We start from the raw sequence: 24,295 nt of genomic DNA, 5'->3' as shown, positions 1-24,295 counted from the left end.
CTTCTTTCCTTTTTTTTTTAATGATAGAGGGAGAGAGGGGAGAGAGAGAGAGAGAGAATTTTAATATTTATTTTTTAGTTATCGGCAGACACAACATCTTTGTTTGTATGTGGTGCTGAGGATCGAACCCGGGCCGCACGCATGCCAGGCGAGCGCGCTACCGCTTGAGCCACATCCCCAGCCCAGGCTTTATATTTAAAGGAAGTATTAACATGGTTGGGTTTAAGTCTACATTAGTTTGTTGGAGTTGTACTACAGATTCTTTGTGTCTCTCAAAATCTTTTTTTTTTTTTTTTTAATTTATATGCAGTGCTGAGAATCAAACCTAATGCCTCACCCATATAAGGCAAGCACTCTACCACTGAGCCACACAACCCCAGCCCTGTATCCCTCAAAATTCACATGAAAGAAACTTAATCTTCAATGCAACAGTGTTGGCAGGAGGGGCCTTCAGGAGGTTTCAGGTCGAGACTGCACTCACAGATGGATTAATGCCACTATATAGAGGAGTGGATGTGAGAGTGGATTCAACACTCTTGTCCTTCTCCTCCTTTGCCACGTGACAGCATGGAGTTCATTCTCTCTTGTACTTCTTTCTACCTTCTACCATGTGCAGACACAGTAAGGTCCTCACAAGCTGTGATGGCTTGATCTTGGACTTCTTAGCCTCCAGAACTATGAAATAAATTTCTGTTCTCTGTAAATTACTATGTCTTACAGGGCACAGTGGTGTACACCTATAATTCCAGTGACTCGTGAGGCTGAGGCAGGCAGATTGCACATTAAAAGCCAGTCTTAGCAACTCTGTGAGACCCTCAGCAACTTAACAAGACCCTGTCTCAAAATAAAAATTAAAAAGGGCTTGGGATGTAGCTCAGTGGTAATGCACCACTAGGTTCAACCTCCAGTACCACTCCACAAAATTAGTTTCAGGTAAGCACAAAACAAACAAAGACAGGTTGCATAACAAAGAACCACAGATAAGTGTCTTAAACAACAGAGATTAATATTCTTACAATTCTGGAGGCTAGAAATATGAGATCTGTTTGCAGGGTTAATTCCTTTTGAGGGTCCATAAGAAAAGGATCTAGGGGCTGGGGATGTGGCTCAAGCGGTAGCGCGCTCGCCTGGCATGCGTGCGGCCCGGGTTCGATCCTCAGCACCACATACAAACAAAGATGTTGTGTCCACTGAAAATTAAAAAATAAATATTAATGGGCTGGGGATGTGGCTCAAGCGGTAGCACGCTCGCCTGGTATGCGTGCGGCCCGGGTTCGATCCTCAGCACCACATACAAACAAAGATGTTGTGTCCGCCGAAAACTAAAATAAATAAATAAATAAATATTTAAAAAAAAAAATAAAATAAATATTAAAATTCTCTCTATCTCTCTCTTAAAAAAAAAAAAAGAAAGGAAAAAAAAGGATCTAATCGAAAGTTCCTTTTTTGACCTATAAATTGCCATCTTTATATCCTCTTTCCTCTGTACATGTCTGTGTTTAAATTTTCTCTTTTCTTGAGAGCATCAGTCATTTGGATTTAGGGCTCACTTTAATAAGCTAATTTTAACTTAATACCTCTGTAAAGACTCCACCTCCAAACACAGTCACATTCCAAAGTACTGAAGGTTAGTTCTTTAACATACTTTTCTCTGTGTGTGCAGGCTGAGGACTGAACCCAGGGATTTGTGCAGGCTAAGCATGCACTCCACCTCCTGCACTACACACATTCTGAGGAGAGACAAATTTACCCCATAACAAAGTCTATCAGCTTGAGTTTTTTCTTTGTCCCATATGCTTTTTTCCTCTGTTGTTTCCTGACTTTGAGAAACTGAACTATAAACAATTTGTTTACATATAATTTGTTAGTTAACATATTATAAAATTACATATTGAATATATAAAATATAGAGTATAATTAGTATTACATTTGATTTCCTCTATTTGCTTTTCGGCTATACCACTTTTTATTATAGTTGCTCTAGAAATTATGATACATATCATTAATTTGCCAGTCTAACTGCAACTTGTTGGTGTTTCACAAATATAAAAATAACATATAATTTTATTTACTCCCCATTCTGTGCTATTTTATATATTTTACTCTTCCATATATCATGAACTGTATCTTACAATAGTAGTGGTTTTGCTGTAAACAGTCATTTGCCTCCTGTGAGAAAAGAGTAGAAAATAAAACTATTCTTTCGGGGCTGGAATTGTGGCTCAGTGGTAGAGCTCTTGTCTAGCATATGAGAGGCACTGGGTTCAGTTCTCAGCACTGCATACAAATAAGTGAATAAAATAAAGGCCCATCAACATCTAAAAATTAAAAAAAAAAAACTATAATTTTTATCCAGATAGTATCATTTCTGTGGCTCTTCATTACTTCCAGTAGATCCACTTTTCAAATTTCTTTCCAGCCTAAATAACTTCCTTTGTATATCTCATAGGGTGGGTCTGCTGAAAACAAATTTTCTTTTTAAGTTTTCTGAAAATGTATTTCTCTTTATCTTGAAAAATATTTTCATTGGACATAGAATTGTAGATTGAAATTCTTTTTCTGTCAATACTTTGAAGGTGAGATTCCACTGTTCATGGCCCTTTCTTCTGCCAAGCCTTCTCCAATCTCCTTTCAAGTCCTTTCAATGGATTTTCATTTCAGATATTGCCCTTTTCAATACTGGAATTTTTCAGTTACTGTTCATAGTTTCAATTTCTCTTCTGAGATTCCCTATAAGACCACCCTATTTTCCTTTAAGCCCTTAAACATATTTATAGTAGCTACTTTAAACAATCTTGTCCACTAATTTCAATATCTGGGAAATCTCAGGATATATTTCCATTGATTGCTTTTTTTTTTTTTTTTTTTTGATTAAGGGTCACATTTTCCTCTTTCCTTGAATAACTAGTAATTTTATTATTATAGCTGGAGTTGTCTAGATAATACTTTCTTTTAAAGAACATTGAGTTTTGCTCTGGTAGGCAATTCATGTCTAGTAATTCTCCTTGATTTTATTTTTAAGACTTTGTCTTAAGTCTATTCAAAATAACTCTCACATTATGGAAGGGGTTAGTGACCTCTGTAAAGAGCCAATTAGTAAATGATTTTCAGTTTCTCAGGCCATATGGTCTGCCACTATAGTGTATAAGCAGTCAGACAAAATGTAAGCAAATACACAGGCCTGAATTTGGCCCATGATGAGCCATATTTGGGCCAGCTCTAGTTTGACTGCCCCTGCTCTAGTCATGGTTTGTTTGATTCATTCATTCATTCACGCATTCATTCATTCATTCTCATACTACTGCAGTGCTGGAGATCAAACTCAGGGCCTTGCATTTGCTAAGCAATTGCTCTGAAACTGAGCTACACCCCCAGATCTTTTTAATTTTTATTTTAAGACAGGGTCTTGCTTAATCTGCCTGGTGTCCTCAAACTTGTGATCCTCTTCCTTAGCCTCTCAAGTAACTGGGATTACAGGTGTGTGCCACAGGGTTGAGCTATGGTGCCTGCTCCTATGATATGGACTTTCTGGTGTCCCAGCTCAATGTCAGGATTTAAATGAGGAATTTCCACTCTGGCTAAGACAGAACATAAATTCTCCCAGCACTGTGTGACCTTTAGTGTCTCTATCCTACTCTCAAATCCACAGCAGCAGCAATTCCCTGCCAGTCTCATAAAGCCTCTGCTTAGGACTCATCTCTCCAGGCCTTTGATTTGCAATTCCCACCTACTTCAGTAGCCCTCATTACTGAGCTCTGTCTTACCAACTCAACAGAACTGTTGTGTTCTTTGTGATCTCACCTCTGGACTATGGTCAGCAAATTGTCCCCAGGCAGAAGTTCAGGGCCACAATTAATGTGGGACTCCAGTTCTTTTCTTCTTTCAGTAATTAGTCCTGCCTGTTGTCGAAAATTAATAATAATTCCCCTGTATATTTCACCCGGTTTTATAGTGTTTACAGTGCAAGGGCTGTGACATGGTCAGGAGCAGATGTCCTAAAAGTCAACAATTAAAAAAACTTGTTTTTCAGCTGGGCGTGGTGGAACACACCTGTAATCCCAGCAACTCAGGAGGCTGAGATAGGACTGCAAGTTCAAGTTATCAGCAACTTAGGGAGTAAAACCCTAAATAAATAAATACATAAAAAGGGCTACAAATGTGGTTCAGTAGTTAAGCCCCTGGGTTCAATCCCTGGTACCAAAAATGAAAAAAGTAAAACAAAAACAAAGAGTTTTTCTTTTTTTTTCATTTTCTGCCCATCATAAAGGAAGCAATAAAACCCTAGCTGCAAATGAACATACACAGCAGTCTGCATCTTAGTTTCTAAATATCTTTTCCCACTTAAAGAAACTAGGGATCTTTGGATGAAAGACTGATATGGGTCAAGAAAAATATAAGGTATATTATGCTGTGATGGAAAAAAACAAAGTGCTCAAAGATTAACAGGAACATGACAAAAAGACCTAAGGCCAGCTTAAAGGAGCCCTTATTGGCCAGGTATAAGAAAATTTGACCATCAAAAAGAATAATGAGGGCTGGGGTTGCGACTCAGCAGTAGAGTGTTCACCTAGCACATGCACGGCCCTGAGTTAGATCCTCAGCACCACACAAAAATAAATAAATAAAGGTATTGTGTTCAACTACAACTAAAAAATAAATATTAAAAAGAAAAAGAGGGGCTGGCGTTGTGGCTCAGCAGTAGAGCACTTGCTTAGCATGTGCAAGGCCCTGGGTTTGATCCTCAGCACCACATAAAAATAAATAAAGAGAATAAAGGTATTGGGTCCAACTACAACTAAAAAATAAATGTTTTTTAATAAAAAGAAGGACTGGGGTTGTGGCTCAGCGGTAGAGCACTCGCCTAGCATGTGCAAGGCCCTGGGTTAGATCCTCAGCACCACATAACAATAAATAAACAAAATAAAGGTATTGTGTACAACTAAAAAATAAATATTAAAAAAAAGAAAAGAAAAAGAATGAGCTGGGTAACCACATGTGTAATCCCAGCAATCTGAGAAGCTGAGGAAGAAGGATCTCAAGTTAGAGGCCAAACTCAACTATTTAGCAAGATGCAGACTCAAAACAGAATAAAAAACAGAGATGTAGCTCAGTGACAGAGCACCCCTGGTTCAGTTCTCAGCAAAACACACACACACACACACACACAAACACACACACACACACAATGATTGCAATGACATGGCACACTGAACAAAAACAGAACAGATGACTCTTATAGTAATACTGAAAAAGAGGACAAGGGAAAATTCTTTTTTACTGAATAATAACATCTTATTATATTAAATGCATAATAAAATTATGACTTATTTCCTCTCCCCACCCCTTTCTTTCTTTCTTTTGGTACTGAGGAATTAACCCAGGGGTGCTTTACCACTGAGCCACATCCACAGCCCTTTTTAAAATTCTTTTGAGACAGGTTCTCACTGAATTGCTGAGGGGAAAGAATGACATAATTTTTTAAAAATATTTTTTAGTTGTCAATGGACCTTTCTTTTATTTATTTTTATGTGGTGCTGAGAATTGAACCCAGTGCCTCACATATGCTAGGCAAGCGATCTACCTCTGAGCCATAATCCCAGCCCCAAGAATGACAAAATTTAAACAATACAACGAAGTAAATAATTTATGTAAATACTATCATTTGATGCTAAAATCAGTGGTTGAAGCGTTGGAGTTATAGCTCAGTGGTAGAAGACTTGCCTAGCATGCATGAAATCCCGGGTTCCATTCCTAACACTGGAAAAATAAATAAATAAATAAATAGAAATAAAGTCGATGGTTGATAGATTGTTGGGGAACAGGAGATTCACATGGTCTCAAACTACCATCCAACAAATTACTAAATATTACAAGGGAACAGGAGTCCCTTGAAAATGAAGAGTTCTCACAGACACAATCCTTTTTGTTTTTAAACATAATGCCATCTTTTCTTAGCTTTTACCTTTATTTTATTTATTTGTGGTGCCGAGAATCAAACCCAGTCCCTCACACATGCTAGGCAAGTGCTCTACCACTGAGCTACAACCCCAATCCCCAAAAACACAATCTTTTTTTTTTTTTTTAAAGAGAGAGAATTTTTAATATTTATTATTTTTTAGTTTTCGGCGGACACAACATCTTTGTTTGTATGTGGTGCTGAGGATTGAACCTGGGCCGGCCGCACGCATGCCAGGCGAGCACGCTTCCGCTTGAGCCACATCCCCAGCCCCACAAACACAATCTTAACTCAGTAGTTAAAATTAATATCACTAACAATAGCATAAAGCAACATTCTCTGACTAAAATAATGCAACAAAGGGAAGAACCTGTTATATTCTATTCCTATGTGGTATTCTAGGCAAAAAGGCTCAACCTTATTTACCCATTAGGAAACATTCAGACGAACACAAATTGAGAGATAATCTATAAAACAACTAGTTGGAGTCTTAAAAATGTCAACACCATGGAAAACAAAGACGCAGGGAGTCCAGGGGTTTTGTTGTTGTTTGTTTGTTTTGTGGTGCTAGTGATCAAACCCAGGGACAGGACAATCAAAATAATCTGAGATCTCTGATTGGATTCTGAATCAAAGTTTTAAAAAAAGCTGCAATGTAAAATTAAGGGCCATTTAGAGAAACACAATTTTGTTCTATAGTCTGGATAATAAAATTGTATCACACATGTCATCACAGTGACTCGGAGGCTGGAGCTGAACGATTGGAAATTCGGGGACAGACTCAGCAACTTACGGAGACCCTGTCTTAAAATAAAAAATAAGCAGGGCTGGGGATGTAGCTCAGTGGAACAGCACTTGCCTACTATGTGTGAGGCCCTGAGTTCTATCCCCAGCATTTTTTAAAAATTAAAATAATAGGGCTGGGGATGTGGCATGCGTGCGGCCCGGGTTTAATCCTCAGCACCACATACAAACAAAGATGTCGTGTCCGCCAAAAACTAAAAAACAAATATTAAAAAAAAATTATCTCTCTCTCTTTAAAAAAAAAATAAATAAATAAATAAACAAACAAATAAATAGGACTGGTCATGTAGCTCAGTGGTAGAGCGCCTCTAGGTTCAATTACCACTATTGCAAAAATTAAATTAATGAAATAACTTTAAAAATGCATCATTATGTCTTGGTGGCTATGGAAAATAGTTTGTCAGTTCCTCAAAAAATTCAACAGAATTACCATATAGTCTAGCAATTCCACTCTTAGGGAAGCACCCAGATGAACTGAAAGCAGGCACCCAAAAAGATGTAAATCTATGTTTAAAGCAGCATTATTCACAACAGCCAAAGGTTAAAACAATCCAAATGTCTATCAACATATGAATGCATTAAGTGTGTTATGTCCACAAAGAGAATATTACTCAGTATTAAAAAGGAATGAAATTCTGATACATGGTACAACCTGGGTGCACCTTGAAAACACTATACTAAGTGAAATGAGCCACACACAAAAAGCACAAGTAAGGTGTGCTTTCAATTACATTAAGTAGATGAAGAGGCAAATTCACAGACAGGAAGTAGAATAAAGGCTGCTGGGAAAAAAACGGGCAGCTATTATTTAATTTGTAGTTTCTCTTTGTGATGATGAAAAAATTCTAGAAACAAATAGTAACATTGGTTGCATAATATTGTGAATATACTTCATGCACAATTGCTAAAAAAAAATTTGGCAAAACTGTAGATTTTGTATTATGTTTATTTTACCAGAATTCTCTTTATTTTAAAAGGATATTCTGGGTAGGTAGCACAATGTTCTTATTACTAGGAGATATGGGTCAAAATATTTAGGAAGGAAGTGTCTTAATGCCTTGTAACTCACTTTCAGTGGGTCCAGAAAAAGAGAAAAGAAAGAAATGTGCAATAACAACAACATGTAGGGTATAAGTTTCACAGGACTAGTCTTTGAACCTCTCTGTAGATCAGAAATTCCTCAAAAAAAAAAAAAAAAAAGAAGTGTCCTATAAATACTTTTTGGATGGAGAGATCAATGCTGAATCAGCTATAGAGAGAAGCATACAAAAAGTGAAGAGGTGGGAAAAGTGTTTTCAAGGAGTGATAGGTGGTCTAGTTTGATCAAAGTAGGAGACAGATATGAACTGAGTCGTCCTGGGAGTTAAAGACAAGAAAGGCAGGGCAGGCTAGGCCCAGATTGGGAAAGGCCCTCATCGAAAGCAGCCTGTAGTACACCTGAAGGTTTAGGAGCAATTGGTGAAGTCAAGTAATACTGCCGAAAGATTAATCCAGCATGACACTATTACAGCAGGGCAGCCCTGGAGCAGGGACTGGGGTAAGGTGAGGAGTGGGGACAAAGGCCCTGGAGAATCTGATGACTGATTAAGGTGGAAAGTGAGTTATCACCTGGAGGTTCACTCCTGGTTGTAAGGGACAGAGGAACAGAAGAGTCAGCAGGAGGGCCTGTTAGGAGCTCCAGAGTGGAAGGAAAGAGAATGAGTTTGGTCCTCTCCTAGCCTTCTTGCAAATGAATCCTTCATAGTCCCTCAGACTCCAAAAGCGCTCCAACCAGCAACAGAATTCTCCTTCCAAGGACAGCTTCTCCTTCAGACCAGCCTCACCGGGCCCCACAAGCCACTCCCAGACCATGAAGCCCACAGATAATCAACCTCCTGATGCCTTCAGTTCTGTGATTGGTGTCCTTTCAACCTAGTTCCTTCCTACTTCACCTTCATGTGATTCCTACTCTTCCTTCCTCACTCTCCTCTCTTACTGAGTCCTTTCTCCTTTATAAAAGGAGAGGAATCAGAGAATCTGCCCAGGCACACAAGTCCTGTAGTGTGCAAGCCCACCTGGACACTCCTAGGAGGCGGAGGTGCAGAAGCCAGGCAAGGGCCTATGCCCCTGTAGTCAGCAGAGGTAGCTGGCCCTGCCTAGAGGGAAGGAGGGAGGGAGAGAGGAAAGAAATGACTGAACAGGGCTGAGGTGAAATGTGAGGCTGGAACAGGATGGTGGGGTGAGCCAGTGAGGACTGTGGGCAGACTGTGCTCATAACCTAAGAACTCGGATCTCATACAGAAAAGCCTTGCTCTGGGCCAGCTCCACCCACCACACAGTAGGCTCAGCAGTACCTGGGTGGAAGAATCTCCGCTTATCAGCTCAGGCATCCCACGAACCCCAAAATAAATCCATCTGTTGCAATCAAACTTCTTATTTGCCCACAAGGCACTCAGCCTCACTCCCAATGTCCCATTTTTGTGCTGAAGACAGCTTCAGGTCAGCAGCAATGTGGACCTTCTGAGGAGGCAGAGTTCAGTTCAGCTTTGGGATGATAAGATCATTAGACTGTGGACAGAGCTATAGGAGGCATCTAGCTGAGCCACCAATGAAGGGAAGGGTGTAGAGAAGGTCTCCTGAGGACCAATGCTGGCAGGAGTCAGTCCATCCAACTGAGATATGCTGCCTGGGGAGACGGTCAGCTGCTGTCCCAGGGCAAAACTGCCTACTAGCAAGCCTCTGCAGGCCAAACAAAGATTAACCACATGGGACGTATATAATCAGATCCCTCTTCACTCCAGCCTCCTTCACCCAAACCTACCTCCACAGCTATCTCTGGCTTGAGTTAGGACAGCAGACAGAACCTACTTTAGCCTCAGCTTGCACCTCCTTGTGCCCTTCCTGCCACCTCCCCACCTAAACCTCGTGACTCACTGAGATCTGCCAGGAGTGCCAGTGGTGTGGGGTGTGGCATTATCACCCAGGCCAATCTCAAACCAGGCAGGTTCTTGATAACTTCCCTCCCCATGCAGTAGGGGAAGAGCTTTCCTACTCTGGGTCCTTTAGGCCAGACTCAGAATCCCCTCAAGCATCCCAGCTATCCAGGGTGCCTATATGGGAAAAAACAAACCTTGCAAAGCCAAGAGAAGGAGCACCAGCTCACAGATGAGATCTACCACCATGAGAACAAGTGCCTTCTAGCAAGGGCTTAATAAGGCTCCTCCTTGCCAAGCATGGTGCAACATACCTGTAATCCTAGCAACGTGGGATGCTGAGGCAGGAGGATTATAAATTTGAGGCCAACCTCAGTAATTTAGTGAGGCCCTAAGAACTTAGTGAGACCCTGTCTTAAAATACAAAATAGAAAAGGCTGGAGATGTAGCTCAATGGTAAAATGCGTCTGGTTCAATCCCCAAGATCAAAAAAAAGAGAGAGAGAATGAGACATCTTAATCTGTCTCATGACAAAGAGATGCTGAGCTGGGCTACAAAGCTGAGGAAAATAGACTTGATACTTTTGGTTGAAACAAGGAAGAAGGAAGGTGTCGGTCCAGTTTCAGGGAGACAAGGACCATGGCCTCCCCAGTGGGAAGAGGGCATCCTCTCAGCAATAACAGAGGCTTTAGATCACTGGTCCCAATGCCATCATTTAGCACCTTTGGCTTATAACCTAAGAACTCATATAGAAGAGTAAGTCATATAATCAAGTGTGGTGGCACACATCTATAATCCTAGCTACTCAGGAGGCTGAGGCAAGAGAATGATAAGTTGAAGGCCAGTCTGGGCAACTTAGTGAGGTTCTTTCTCAAAATAGAAAATAAAAAGGATTGGCTCAGTGGTGAAGCACCTCTGGGTTCAACCCCCAATACTACACCAAAAAGTAAAAGTCATATTACGAGACTGTCTGATGTTGCTGAGATCAAATGAGATCCTATATAAGTGACAGTGCTTTGTAAATGTAAAGGACCATCATGTCCCTATAGCCAGCTGACAAGACATCTGTGGTGGACACTGAGCTGTCATGACTTCCTCTCAAGCACCAGGCCTGGAGTTACTATGCTTTCCATGACTTTTATCTGCAAAGAAATCATAACATGCCCTGCAGGAACTCACCTACAGCCAGTGGAGTGGGAGCAAACTGCAGAGGCAGGATGAATAGCAGAGCAGGGCTCTGAGTATGAGCAAAGGCTGTCACAAGGAGGATACAAATTCACCTTGGCTCCTGTCTCCAGAAAAAGGAGCACTTTTGGCCTCTTAGAGTCCTGCGCCATCCCATATCTAGAGCAAAAAAAAAAAAAAAAAAAAAGTGGTCAGTTGTGCTTTACCCCCTATCTGGTTGTACCTACTTACTCTCCCCCTATCTGCTGAGCCACACAGGATTCCTGGGTGATTAAGGCCTTTAATGAGTTAAATAGGCCCTGTCCTTGAATCAATTCCCTGTCAATCTTCTCAACTTGTGCCCTCAAGAGACACCTCCATCTAAGTCCTGAGGTAGGCCTCGTCCCTGTGGGTCACTGGGTATCTGTCTCTGAGGGATTTACTGTAGTGGTAGCTTCTGGGAAGGACTGAAGACAAGGCCCCAGAAATCAGCCTGAAGATGGAGTTGCTAAAGCCAACTTTGTTCCTTTGCAGCACCTGCAGGCCTTGGTAATCTGCTGGCATGGTGGTCCTAGTTTCCCACTAGCAGGTGGGTCACCGATAGGAGAGAAAGTGAGCCATAGAAAAACAGAGCCAAAGATGGGCACAAGAGCCAAAGGAATATCTGAACTGGTCCTCAAGACCGCTGCATGATCCTAGGCCCTGCTTCCTCTCCTTCCAACTCCTCACCTCAGTTCCAGGAAAAGAGGCTCACAGACCTTCCTGTCTCTTTGAAACCTTGTCCACTGGGCTCTCAGTGGGCTGGTATTATACTAAACATGACAAAAATCAGGCCCTTGCTCTATAATCATTAGCCCATTTGAATTCTTCCCTTACTGGAGTGGCTGTAAGAGGAATGTAAGTCTAATTAGAGGCCCAGGGTAATACCAACACTCCAGTCTGGTCCTCTCTATAGGAAACTCACAGCCTCTATAAATTCATTGTTACGTGCTATGTGCCAACCACATGTCAAGCAGTGGTAAAATACTGACCAAAACCTAACCCCTACCTTCTAGTCAGGGCTACAGACATTTCTCCTCTGTGTGCCTCAAAGCTGTGGGAAGGGTGTGCAGAATATCTCTTCCCTACTTCTTGGTTTATGCACACTTTCCACATGCTTTAGGAGGCTCACACGCAGCAGAAGTCTCTGGTCTCTAAGTCTCCATAGCATGGTTACCTGTATCCCACCTCCCTTATTTATTTATTTATTCAATTTTGTACCAGGGATTGAACCCAGGGGTTTTTAACCATTGAGCCACATTCTCAGCCCTTTTTATGTTTTATTTTGCAACAAGTTCTTGGTAAATTGCTTAGGGCCTCGCTAAGTTGCTGAGGCTGGCTTTGAACTTGCAATCCTCCTGCTTCAGCCTCCCAAATCACTGAGATTACAGGCGTGCACTATTGCGCCCGGCTACCTGTACCTCTCTTATGATACATCACTTTCAACTTCAATTATGTGTGTCTGTACACACAACAGATTTCCCCCACAAGAACTTATGTTTCTTGAGGGCAAAGATTTTCTTATACATCATTGTATCCCTCAGAGTACCCCCTGAATAGTGCCAGGTACATAATAAGTGCTCAAAAAGTGCCCAGGAAATAGTTTGCTTCATAACATGTAAGTGCTCACATGCTCTACAAATCTTAAGGAAGGAAAGAATCTTCCCCACTATGTGTTGTTGGGCCTTGTGTCCTCCCTAGATACTATGTGGTGTGGTAATGATAAAAACTAGACTACCACTGAAGGAGCAGATACACTGGCCTTGAACATCCAAACGTGGGTAAAGAAGACTCTAGCTTCCCCCACCAGAATCAGCCCATAAAACCATCCTGCCTAGAAGAATGGATTTGCCCAGAAATAAGAAAACGACTTCAGAAATTAGGAAAAGAGCTAGTGGATGCTTTAAGAATATTAGAAATCCGAGACTTGGGATAATGCTTACTATCTGCAAATGCTGGGCTAAAAAAGGCATGTGCATTATCTAGTTTAATCCTTCAAAACCATAGGTGCTACTGTCATGATCCCCTGTTACACACATGTCCTCATGAGTCTCAAGAGGTGTAACAGCAACCAAGCACAAGTTTCTCTGACTCCGCGTCCCAAGGTGAGATTCTTTCTCAAACCAACCTAGTTCCCTTTCTTCTTGCACGTGATGCTCAGTGAGGAGCAATGAACCCACCATGGGGTAAAGTATCGCCCACTAGAAGACACCCTGGGGTTCATCTGTTTCAAGCCCTTATTTTACAGAGAGGTGAACCTGGGCTCGGCAAGATAAAGGAGTTTTCTTTCCTCTGGGCCACACAGCGCCAGGGGCTGCTCTGCGAGAGCATCGCAATGGATCTGAGGATTTCGGTCCAAGTCCAATTTTACCTGCCGGGAGGCGGGTAACGCGGGAGTGGCACTGAAACCCAGAGGGGCTGGGAGTCCCGCGACCACCCACCACAGAGAGGGTTCCAGCCCCAGGCGCCTTGGACGCCTGCCGGACGCTACCTCCACGTGCGCACGCGGCGCGAGCCACCCCCGCCGGCCGCCCGCGCCCGCGCTTCAGGAGTACCTGCCGTCGGCGCGCAGGCCCTCGGAAGGAGGTGACCAGCCCTGGCGCTGGGGCAGTTGCGCTGCGCCGGCGCGAGCCAAGCCCGACGCGGACCGACCCAGGCCCCTGCACCTCAGAACGCCGAGGCCCCAGGAGCCCGCGGACGCCAGGACGCCCGGACGAATACGGGAGGGATGGTTCCGGAAAGCAGGGCAGGACTGGCCTCGCTCCCTCAAGCGCCCCACTATGCCCATCAATGGTCTGCAGACCGGTCCTAGCTCCAGTGCACCTTCGCAGGAGCAACACCCTACCCCAACTCAGACTTGCGCGGCCCGGACTCCAGGGACGAGGTTCCCATGGAAACTAGAAGACGCTCTTTGCGCCTGCGCGGGAGCGCTAGGCACGCTGGGAAATGTGGTTTCCACGGCCGCCCCGGGATCGGAGGAATGGACGCAAGGTGGCGCCCGAGCGTTGCGGTTCTGTTGAGCCTGGCTCCCAGGACTGACCCCGGCCGCGGCCGCCGCGGGACAGGCCTTGAAGGTAGTTTCTCGCGCGGTCGGGCTCTGAGGAGTCTAGGGTGCGGGGTAAAGGGGAGGACGCACGGTCTCCTGAACGCCTTTGATTTTGCAGTTTGAAGATGGGGCTCCCCTGGTGCTGGGTGGAGGAGCGGCCGCGTCGAACGTCCTACGCCCCAGCCCAGGGCCTGGCAGGGCTGGACTGACGGAGAAGGTTTTGAAGGTGGAGCTGGCCCAGGATGGACCGGCTGTCCAGGCACCCCAGCTCCTCGTTGCCGCGGGGCTCTTGGGGCTGGGCATCAGGTAGTACCCCAGCACTGGCCGCCCTAGGACGGTCCTTGGGCAGAACTGTGAGTCGGTGAGTTGACTGTCCAGCCTCCACTCCAGAGTTAGGTCCTGGGATGAGAATCTAGAAACCTGGATCTGATTCAGGCTCCGTTTTTGATTCAGTGTTTAACTCCTCTAAGTCCAGAAACGGTGTTATAAGGCCCTCCGTTTTTTCCTCTGGGATTGTTGCGTGGTGATGACATGGCTGTGTAGGCTGCACGGCTCTCTAAGGACATAAACAGACTTTCCCATTCACTGTAAATTGGTGCAACTTCTTGGAAAGATATTAAATGATGACTCACAAAATTTAAAATGTGCATAACCTTTGCTTTAGCAATTCTAGAAATCCATACTACAGATTTAGTGGCTAAGTATGTGGAAAGATGTATATACAGGAGTGATTAATGAGACATTGCTTGAAATGGGATTAAAAAAGTGTTCATCCATAAATAACCGCCTAAATAAATGATGAATTCCATAAAATGGAATATTTGTGGTGATTTTTAAAATGAGGCAAATCTTTATGTGCCAGCGTGGAACTTGTAATACAAAAAAAAAAAAAATTCTAAGTGCAAAATAGTATGTTAGTATGCTGTCTTGTTTTAAAAGAATATACATACTCATGTATTTGATGGCATAAGCATGGATTGTCTTCGGAGGGCCTCAGAAGCTGTAACAGCTGTTGCCTATAGAGATAGAAGTGAGGGACCAGAGGACATGGTCAGAGCCTTTACATTTTATATCCTTCTTAACTATTTTTTCCTTCTTCTTTTTCTTAGCAATTTGTGTGAGCTTTATATATGCATATTGTTCTTAATTATTTGTATTTTAGTGCAAATAGTTTCCCCTCCAGTCTGTTTCCCAAATGCCAAATTTTACTTAAGAGTCTCGGATTCCAGTGTGTGTTGGGGGCACTGTGCAGTTCATTGAACCCCACTTTTTGATGTGCCCAGGTTGCAGAAGGCCGAGCCTGGCATTGGCTTTTGTCCTGACACTGTAGCGCTACCCATCTGCAACCCCAGGCTAAGACTACTGAAAGAGCAATCTGGTGATACTACTGGTTGAGTGCAGGAAGGTGGGCAGCCCCAGTGTTTGCTCAGCCAGATGGATCATGAATGGAAACTAGCTTATCCACCTTGTGACCTGAGGCATGCCACCCAGACAGGTGCAAATGATTCCTCTTCTGTAGAGCACACAGAGACTGAATTCTAGCTATGGGTAAATGGCATTCATTGTTAACAAAAATCTAGTGGGGAGGGGTTCTTAGAGCTAAAAGTCTAATCCCTTTGTTTTACAGAAAGAAGCAGAGACTTAAGGTGAAATAACTTGGAATTGTGAAGCCAGAGCTGGAGTCCAAGTCTCCTGCCCCACAGTACTTTAGGGTTAGAGTAGTCTGGGCATCCCCCAGGGGCTGGGAGATTCATTTGTAAAGCTTGGTACGTGGTCTCAATGAGTGTGATGACGTTCATTGCCAGCTCCTATCTCTGAGCCCTGGTTTGAACAAAGGAATTGAGTACTACCTCCTTCCCCCAACAGTGTAGTATATCGTGGGGCACCTGAGAGAATGATCTTGGGAAGAGACAAAAATGACCAAGATGGAAGCATTGACTCTTCTTAAACAGTAAAAGAACCTCTAGGCAGAAGGAGTAGGGTCACCAAACATCCTTCTCTGGCATTTATTAGTTGGCTTGGAAAATCAGGCTCTTTTTCATTGTAGGAGAAAGGTGATTCTTTCGTTTGTTTTATTATTTATTTATTTATTTTTGGTACCAGGGATTGAATTCAGGGACACTTGACCACTGAGCCACATCCCCAGCCCTGTTTTGTATTTTATTTAGAGACACAGTCTCACTGAGTTGCTTAGCATCTCGCTTTTGCTGAGGCTGGCTTTGAACTTGAGATCCTCCTGCCTCACCTCCTGACATGCTGGGATTACAGGCATGCATCACTGTGCCTGGCTTATTTATTTTTATGTGGTGCTAAGGATGGAACCCGGTGCCTCACATGCGCTAGGCAAGCGCTCTGCCATTGAGCTACAACCCCAGTCCCATAAGGGTGATTCTTGGAACCATAAATATGCTCAAGAACTGGCATCAAGTGTCCAAAAGGAGTTTTAGCTTTTGGAATAGGTTGGTCTTGCCCAAATAGGCAGTAGCATCTTCCATTTCTTCATATATAATTCCCTTCAGCTGTCCCAACAGAGCCAAATGCCTGCTCCCCGTGTAGACTTGTTCTCCCGTGAGGGAGCCTGCATGGCCAACATTTACCCAGGCCCTGCCCTAGAGAGGAGGGAAATAGCACTTGTCATCCCTCCTCTCCATTTTAACTCCCACTCCACCCCCAAATATACTACTTGCCCAAACTGAGCTGTCACAGGACACCTGGGAACAGTGACAAAACTGGAAGGAGTAGGAGAGGCCAACCACCTCCTTTTAGAAACAGAGAAGGATCTGAGTGAAAGACAGATGGCTTTATCATCAAATGTAAAATCACAATGTGAAAAAATTTTTTTTATTTCTCAGTACAAAGTCAGATACTATAAGACTGAAAAACTGGCCAGAGGCCACAAAGGACAGAAGGCGGCTCTTTGGCCTGATCCCCCAAGAACCACTGAGGGCCATGGGAGGACTGGGGGCAGCAGCAGGCCAGTTGTGAAGTGTGTGAGGTTGACCTGCCAGCTCAGAGCCTCTGGGGCTGGGGATTGAGGGTCCTTTCTGCCTTTGGGGACCACTGGTTCCATGACAGTGGGTGAGGGTGGAAGGACCAGGATGGGATGTACAGGAGTTGAGATGGGGCCTGAGCCAGAAAATTTGCCCTAAAAGCTCTATTTTTGATTCCGTGACTGCAAGTGAATATTTTAGGGAGCGTTGAGAATGAAACTAGGGTGCCCTCCCCAAGGCACCTTCATTCACTCTACCCACACCCCAGTAGAAAGTTTTGAGCTCTTGCCGGGCTCGGTGGTGCAACCTGTAATCCCAGTGGCTCGGGAGGCTGAGGCAGGAGGATCACAAGTTCAAAGCCAACCTCAGCAATGGCGAAGCGCTAGGCAACTCTGGAAGACCCTGTCTCTAAATAAAATTCAAAACAGGGCTGGGGATGTGGCTCACTGGTCGAGTGCCCCTGAGTTCAATCCCGATACCATAAAAAAGAAAAAAGAAAGTTTTGAGCCCTTGACAGGTGGTTTGAGATTTAAGGCTGTAGGAGGTGCTGTAGTGACAGGGTCTGGGTGGTCCTGCCAGGAGGAGCTCAAGGGAGTGTGTGCGGGCCGCAGGTGTGAGGGGTGCTTGCTGAGGGCAGTGGATCAGTTTCTCTGTTTAAAGCCTAAGGGGAGAAGGCGTGTTTGAGGTCAGGCCTCGCCCTCTGCTCTGCTTTCGTCCACACTGGCCTGCCTCACCACCTTCCGAAGCCTAGGTGTGGAGGATATTCCAACCTTCGCCCCCTGCTCCTGCTCCTGCTCCTGGAAGGCCCGCGTCCGGCTGGCTACGAGGGCAGCACTCTGGAGGGCAACCACAGACTGGCGAGACTTCAGGGCAGGCCAAGACCCCTTTTGGGCCTGCCGGCCTCCCTTAGCCCTTGAGAGCTGAGGGGAGCGCCTCAGAGGCTCTTCATCTGAAGACTCATGGGAGGAAAAAACCTGGAAGGGTGAAGGATAGGAAGAGCCATTGGGAGGCCAGAGCCAGGAAAAAGGTAGGTGCAGGATGTTTGTCAAGTGAATACAGAGAAATCGAGCTATTCTCAGGTCCTTGCCCTCACCTAATTGCAGCTTTCTTCTGGCTCCTAGAAGCTCTCTCCTCACTGCCCTGCACCCGCCACCGGGGTTCACCAGCCTCTCCTCCCACCTCTCTTTGTATAGTCGGCCTAGTGGGCCACAGAAGGGTGCCAGGCCCCGAACTAGGCTGTGTAGACACATGGGTCTGGGTTCCTGGTAAGAATGCCAGCCTTCGGCAATGCCCACACCCATCCGTCAACCTCAGTGCTTCCCTATTGGTCCATGCAAATGCTCCTGCACTCGACAGACTCTCTTTCCTCTGGGTCAACCATTTGACCTTGAGCCTGATTTCCTCAGGCAAGGATCAGCTTCCAGTCCTAGCTTAGTGCCCTAAAGCACTTAGCACACAGGGTTCTTCCTCACTCAGTCATAATTGGGCCCTGTGACTGCTAAAGCCCTCTCCACCCCATCCTCCATCGCAGGGCTCCTCGGGTTTAGGAGACCATATTACCCATCCCACCTAGGGCAAGCAAGATATGTCTCCAGGACCAAAAGTTGGCTGTGACACTCAGGGCCTGAGGAAGATGCTCATTCCACAGCTGGAAGCCAAGCCCCTTAGAAAGCAGGTCCATTTGTCAGGCTGCGTGACCTGGAATGGGCTGGCTTGGCCCTGCTTCTTGATTGTTCTGCAGCTCCCAAGACCTCACCTGCCCTCACTAAGTCTCCTCAACTGCTCAGAAGGGGGAAGGGAGATGCCCAGGATGTGGTACCCATCCTTGGGGAGCTTGGGGGATAGACTTCTCTGGTGGTGAGAGGTACTAGGTGGACAAACTAGAGTAAGCAAGGACCAGGCACCCGAGATCCCCCTGCTCAGGGCCTAAAGCCAAGAACTAGTGCTGGTCTTCCCCCATCCCTCTTCCTCCTCATGGCCCCCACCATTACAGATGGAACCCCAACCCAGCCTCACCTCTGGGAGGTCACTGGCCTCGGAGGCACCCTCCAACTCTGTGGAGGGCTCCAGAAGACTGATGGACCGCATGACCCCGCGGAGGTTGATGCGCGGCCGCAGCCCTGGCTCTTCTTTTGGGGCTGCCTGGCTTTCCTCCAAGCCCATAGCTTTAACTACCCCACTGCCCCCTGGTTCTGGTGGAAGAGGTGGGAATGGTGTAGAGACTTCGGGGGCCGAGGGCTCCTCTAGGGAGCCCCCACCCACTTTCTGTTCCCAGACGTGGCTCTGCCGGCTGTGAGGAGGTGGCCTTGAGTCAGCCTTGAGTGGCCCAGCAGCCATTCCCAGCATCCACACCATCCCTCCTTGTCCCCCGTCTATACCTGGCAGTCAGGATACCCTGGTAGGTCTGTAGTTGGCGCAGAAAGCCAGGGTTGGGCCGGACAATGGGCCGGAGCTCCTGCACGTGGAGCAGAGCCTGCTCCAGGCTCCAGCCGTACTGCTTCATGGCGTAGGCCAGCACCGTGGCGGCCGAGCGGCTGACACCCATCTTGCAGTGGACCAGCACCCGGGTGCCCTGTGCTCTGAAGAGGGGGGGATATGGTTAGTCCCCAGCCCTTCCTCACCTGAGGGGCCCTGCAGCGTGGGGAGAGGGGCAGGTAGGGGCTTCTGACCCAGCAGAAATGGGGCTGGAGTAGGACACAGAGCTGAGGGCAGAATGGGCAGGAGGAAGACACTGGGTCTGCCAGAAGCCGGGGCCAGCTAGTGAGACTGGGACTGGGCCGCTGGAGCCAGGAAGAACTGACCTCGCAGCCTCAATGAAGCGGTGTGTCTCTTTCCAGTGGGGCAGCAGCTGCGCTGACTCCTCATCCCAGAGGCGCACATTGTGGTAGGTGAAGCGCTCAGGGTAGAAGTTGTCAATCTCCCGGGCCATGTTCAAGATGTGGCTGACCCTGTACCAAAGGGCCCAAGGCCAGGCTGACATGGACACCAGGCACCAGGCCCACTGGCCACCAGACCCAGCAGACCTTGGGTGTTTCTTGTTTAGTTCTGGGCTCTGAAAGTCAGGTGGTGCAGCGTTCCTGGTGGGAAGAGAGCTGAACCAGCTGGCAGATGACTGACCACGAGCACATCGTTCTACCTTGTTGGCCTCGAGTTTCCCCAGCTGGTCCAGGTGGCTGAGGTCACTACAGCAGTAACCCTTCCATTACTCTCGGAATTTAGAGCCCATCTTTTGAACTAAGTTGAGATTGGGTAGCTCTGCAGCAACAAGTGACAGGGACTTTAGCAGGTCTCCCAGAAACCCGTGCACAGAGCAGGCAATCAGGTCCCCACTGGAAAGGAGGGATTTCCTTCTCTCTGAAGACATGGGCAGGTGTGCAGAAGCCATTTCCTGCTTGGAAAAGGTGGTCCATGGCAGTGCAGGCCGCTGCCCTCCTCTTGGCATGGTTCTACAGATAGGGGCCAGTAGCTGGCCAGTGGGGCAGTAAGATTGCCATCCATCCCGAGAGCCCATGCAAGGGCAACAGCGTCGGGTGGGGCTGGAAGCAGAGCCAGCGGGTGCGAAGAGTGGTCACGGGCTTCTACAGCTGGCTAGGCCATTCCCTAAGCGGATGCCGAGAGAAGGGGTCCTGAGAGGACCGGAGCCCACCTGTTTCTCTGTAGCTCCTCCAGGTTGGCCGCATTCCACTCAGAGCCCTGTGGAGTGGAGAGAAGCACCAGGCTCCCTTGCCTGTCTATGCCTCTGAGCAGCAGCCACTGGGGTCTCGTAGCCCACCCCTGCAGCCTTTGCTCACCAGGTAGAGGTGGGGGAAGATGCGGGAAGCCCTGTCTTGCTGGGCCATGAGCAGCAGCATCTGGTTATCAATGAAGTCCCGGTACTGCTGGAGAGGGCGTCCTAGGCGCAGCTCCAGGGCCTGGCGGATCTGTGGGCAGCACCCAGAGGAGGAGAACTTCCTGACACACGCCCCCTCCCCCCATCTGGGGCCTCTGAGGACAGTACCCTTCCCATCTAGACAGCTGAGACCATGACTGGGTTGAGGCCAGGGTATGGGGGAGGGGACGGCTCAGAACTGGAGGGCAGCAGGTGGGAAGGGCTCCAGGGAGAGGCAAGCCCCGGGCCCCACCCACCCTGCCCACCTCTTTGGAAGTGATGCTCTCCAGGTCACTGGTGTCCAGCACCTCCCACAGCTCAGCCCGGATCGCCTGCTCCATCTGCTCCTGCTCTGAGGGCCTGGGAGCAGAACCCCTCAGTTAGAGGGCCCTCCACCTTTTCCTTCCTGCCCTTCCCCCTGGCCCTCCTCCCTGCACTGACTGGCCAGGCTCTACGCTGGGAGGTCGCAGGGACTCCAGGTCAGCCATAGCCATCCACTCGTTGAGGCAGCTCTGGTCAGAGTTCAGTCTCTCCTGGTAGTGGGCAGCCCAGGCGAGGGCACTGCCGCCGGGTATGAGGCCACTGCCCAGAGCCACCTCACATGCCTGGTGTAACACCTGGAGCGTGGCCCTGGGACAGGAGAAGAGTCTGGGTCACACTGCCTTCCCTGCAGCCATCTCCCAAGGATAAGAGGCCGCCCTGGGGCTCAGCCACTGCAACACTTACCACATGGTCTGGATGGAGATGGGCTTGAAGATTCGGCTCTGCCCACCGGATGTCACACTGAAGCCACTGAGGAGATGAGGTGAGGGTGGAGTCAAACTCCAACTCAGACAGAGAACCTACCCATTTGTCAGATGTGGGAGTCTGAGGCCCAGAGAAATTAGGTGACTTGCCCAGGATCACACAGTGAATTTGAGGTAGAGGTAAGAGTAGGCCCCAGACCTCAATCCAGGTCTGCTATTGCCCTAGTCTCTCCCCACCCGCCTCTCCAGTTGCCATGGCTTACCCATCTCCATCTAGGTACACCTGGGTGTCACTCCAGAGGGGCAAGACCAGACCTAGGGTGCAGCAGGGGGAGCTGGCAGGGACAGAGAGAGAGATCCATAGTCCCTAGCACCTCACCTCTTTGGCCCATCCCTTCCTCTCCCTGCTCCCACCTGCTGTCAGGGAAGTCCACCCCCAGGAGGACTGTCTCCTCCTGGCTCAGGCATTCTCTTGTGGAAACCACCAGCAGATAGCGGAGTCGCAGAGGCCGGGCTGCCTCCAGCTGGGCTGCCTGGGGAAGATGGGAGAAGTCCCAAATCACAGTGTCCTTGGGGACCCTACTCTGCCACCCCATTTGGATATACCCCAATCCAGAACAGCCCTGCTGGACCCTGTGTCTCCCACTCCCACCCCCAGTTCCCAGGTTTAAGACCAGTGCCTAGGATCCAGTGGTTCCCAACTTGTGGATTTCACAGTCCACTGAAATGTTTAAAAGGTTTGCACTCTTCCTCTGAGCCACAACCCCAGCCTCAAAAGGTTTTTTCTTGAAAGGAGACTATGTGGGGATAAAAAGGGGGAAGGGGCCAGGTATGTGTAATCCCAGCAACTTGGGAGGCTGAGGCATGAGGATCACAAGTTTGAGGCCAGCATCAATAATTTAATGAGGCTGTAAGCAACTTTGCAAGACCCTATTTCAAAATTTTAAAACAAGGGGCTGGGGATGTGGCTCAGTTGTAAAGTGCCCCCAGGTTCAATCCCTAGTACCAAAAAAAAAAAAAAAAGAAAAAGAATGGGGGAGAAATGGGACTGACAGGTGGCCCAGTTTTTGGTTTTGCCTAGAAAGGCGATTTTATAAAAACCCTACGTGAGGCCATAGGTTCAATTCCCAGCACCACATACAAAAAGAACTCTTAAGGGCCTAATCTCATGGCCTGAACTCCTGTTTGAAATCCAGCTTTACAAAAGACTGCATCTTGTTTTTCACATTTTGCTACTGATGTGTTTGCAGTCTTTGAGGGCTGGCTCTCAGCCTCCCTGGACATGGAGGACGCCCTGAGCACTTCTGGGTTACTCATGTCATCAGGAAGTCTCCCTCCCCTGACTCCCACCTCATGGACCTAATTTGGCATTCATGCAGGACAAGCCTCCGAGTCCTTCACAGCCCTCCAGAGACCGGCAGCCATGACCTCGGCCTGTTAAAATGTCAGTAGCTGAAATAGCAGGGTCCTCAGGACTCAGTAACTCCTCCACTGCTCGGGGTACCCCCATCAGACACATGGGCTCCACCCCCTCCCCGTGTGGGCTATGGATGGCCTCTCACCAGGCGGATGTCATCCTGTGGCCTCAGCAACTCCACCATGAGGTGCAAGTGCTGCCTCTGCTCCTGTTTCTGGGGCCCTTGCCCGTTGTCTGTCTGGTCCCCAAGAGGCTGCTCTTCATCATGAGGTTCCTCCGCTGGCTCAGAGCCGGCCTCGGCTGCATTACCACTGTCCTTCCCGTCCTGCAGTCCCAGGAGAGCCCCACGCAGCACGGCAAAGCTCTGCCTGACAGGGTTGTGGGGATCATTATGGCCCCAGGGTTCTCAAACTTCAGGGGTGTCCAAATTCCTGGAGAGCTTCTTGAAGTGGATTGTGGGCCCCCTCCCCAGAGAGTCCTTAGGACTGGAGTGGAGGTGCGAGAGCTTTCTGACTGGCCCTGGTGACGGCCGCCAGCCTGGAGAACCAGCCTCAGCCCTTGAGCCCCTCTTCACCTGGAGCAGGGATGGGCTGCTCCTTTCCCTTCCCACCTGCCCGGTGGAGAGAGGTGTAAACTTGGTGGGGGACCCAGGAGTCAGGTCCTGCCACCTCAACCTGCCCTTTGGCACTAGCCCAAACCAAAGACTGGGGCAGTGGGTGAAGGATGGCAAAGGAGTGCCAGATGACTCTCCTTGAAGAAGGGAGATGGAAGCCAAGGTAGCCCTATGCGTCTGTCCCAAGCCGATCAGGCCCTGGAGCCAAGGCACATAAGCACTAGAGTTTGGCTGCAAATTCTCCAGGGAGAGTTCTGTCCCTGACACCTGGAGTCCGGGATGGCCCCAGGCTGGATAGAGGCGTCTGTGTCCAGGGAAAGATGCTCACCTGCGCTGGAGCTGGCTTCTGTGCCTTGCAGCCCGGTCCTGCTGAGAAAGGAGCCCCAGGAGAGCGTGAGGGTCAGGGCGACTCTCCTTCCCTCCCTTCTCAGAGTGGGGGTGTGTGTGGGGGTTACCCTGCGTTCCTTGGGGGTGCCAAGAGAAAAGGTGTCAGATGTCAATTCTCTTCCCAGGCCCCTCCCTGCGGGGAGGTACTGTGGAAGTCCAAGTTCAAGTACAGCGGGGCGGCTGGGCTGGGGAATGCCGAGGTGTGCGAAGGGATAGCCCGGCTCTGGGCCTCGGCAACTGGGCTGGCGCTCAGGACTCGGGATCTTGCTTGGTGGGGTTCCTGGGAGCCTCAGGACCCCCAGCCCCTTCGAGTCTGAGGCTCGAGGTTTCCCCCGCCCACCCCCTGGAGTAGG

At 47.8% G+C, this 24,295-nt stretch overlaps 1 protein-coding gene and 1 long non-coding RNA gene across 3 annotated transcripts in view; both read right to left on the bottom strand.

Moving 5' to 3' along the window:
• Positions 1-13,569, bottom strand: part of LOC125618071 — a 33,822-nt gene extending 20,253 nt beyond the window's left edge. The window contains exons 1-2 of the long non-coding RNA XR_007349291.1: positions 13,431-13,569; positions 10,852-11,016 (exon numbers count right to left, since the gene is read on the bottom strand). This is a non-coding gene — a long non-coding RNA (uncharacterized LOC125618071). The remainder of the gene's footprint in view (positions 1-10,851; positions 11,017-13,430) is intronic.
• A 3,166-nt stretch (positions 13,570-16,735) lies between these two features.
• The window catches only part of Ssh3 (slingshot protein phosphatase 3), a 7,912-nt gene continuing 352 nt past the window's right edge, over positions 16,736-24,295 (bottom strand). Inside the window, exons 2-14 of one of the 2 annotated variants that reach the window (XM_015503207.2) lie at positions 23,884-23,924; positions 23,088-23,310; positions 21,940-22,058; positions 21,789-21,860; positions 21,506-21,571; positions 21,221-21,409; positions 21,046-21,139; positions 20,703-20,831; positions 20,558-20,604; positions 19,713-19,859; positions 19,290-19,490; positions 18,928-19,201; positions 16,736-17,885 (exon numbers count right to left, since the gene is read on the bottom strand). In XM_015503207.2, the coding sequence (XP_015358693.1) occupies positions 17,598-17,885; positions 18,928-19,201; positions 19,290-19,490; positions 19,713-19,859; positions 20,558-20,604; positions 20,703-20,831; positions 21,046-21,139; positions 21,221-21,409; positions 21,506-21,571; positions 21,789-21,860; positions 21,940-22,058; positions 23,088-23,310; positions 23,884-23,924 (1,890 nt within the window). In that variant the 3' untranslated portion in view covers positions 16,736-17,597. The remainder of the gene's footprint in view (positions 17,886-18,927; positions 19,202-19,289; positions 19,491-19,712; positions 19,860-20,557; positions 20,605-20,702; positions 20,832-21,045; positions 21,140-21,220; positions 21,410-21,505; positions 21,572-21,788; positions 21,861-21,939; positions 22,059-23,087; positions 23,311-23,883; positions 23,925-24,295) is intronic. The other variant, XM_015503208.2, reaches the window with a different exon arrangement.

The sequence above is a fragment of the Marmota marmota genome, unplaced genomic scaffold (genome assembly GCF_001458135.2).
Source record: "Marmota marmota marmota unplaced genomic scaffold, marMar, whole genome shotgun sequence".
Taxonomy (NCBI): Eukaryota; Metazoa; Chordata; class Mammalia; order Rodentia; family Sciuridae; genus Marmota; species Marmota marmota.
This window is presented reverse-complemented; position numbering and strand designations above follow the sequence as displayed.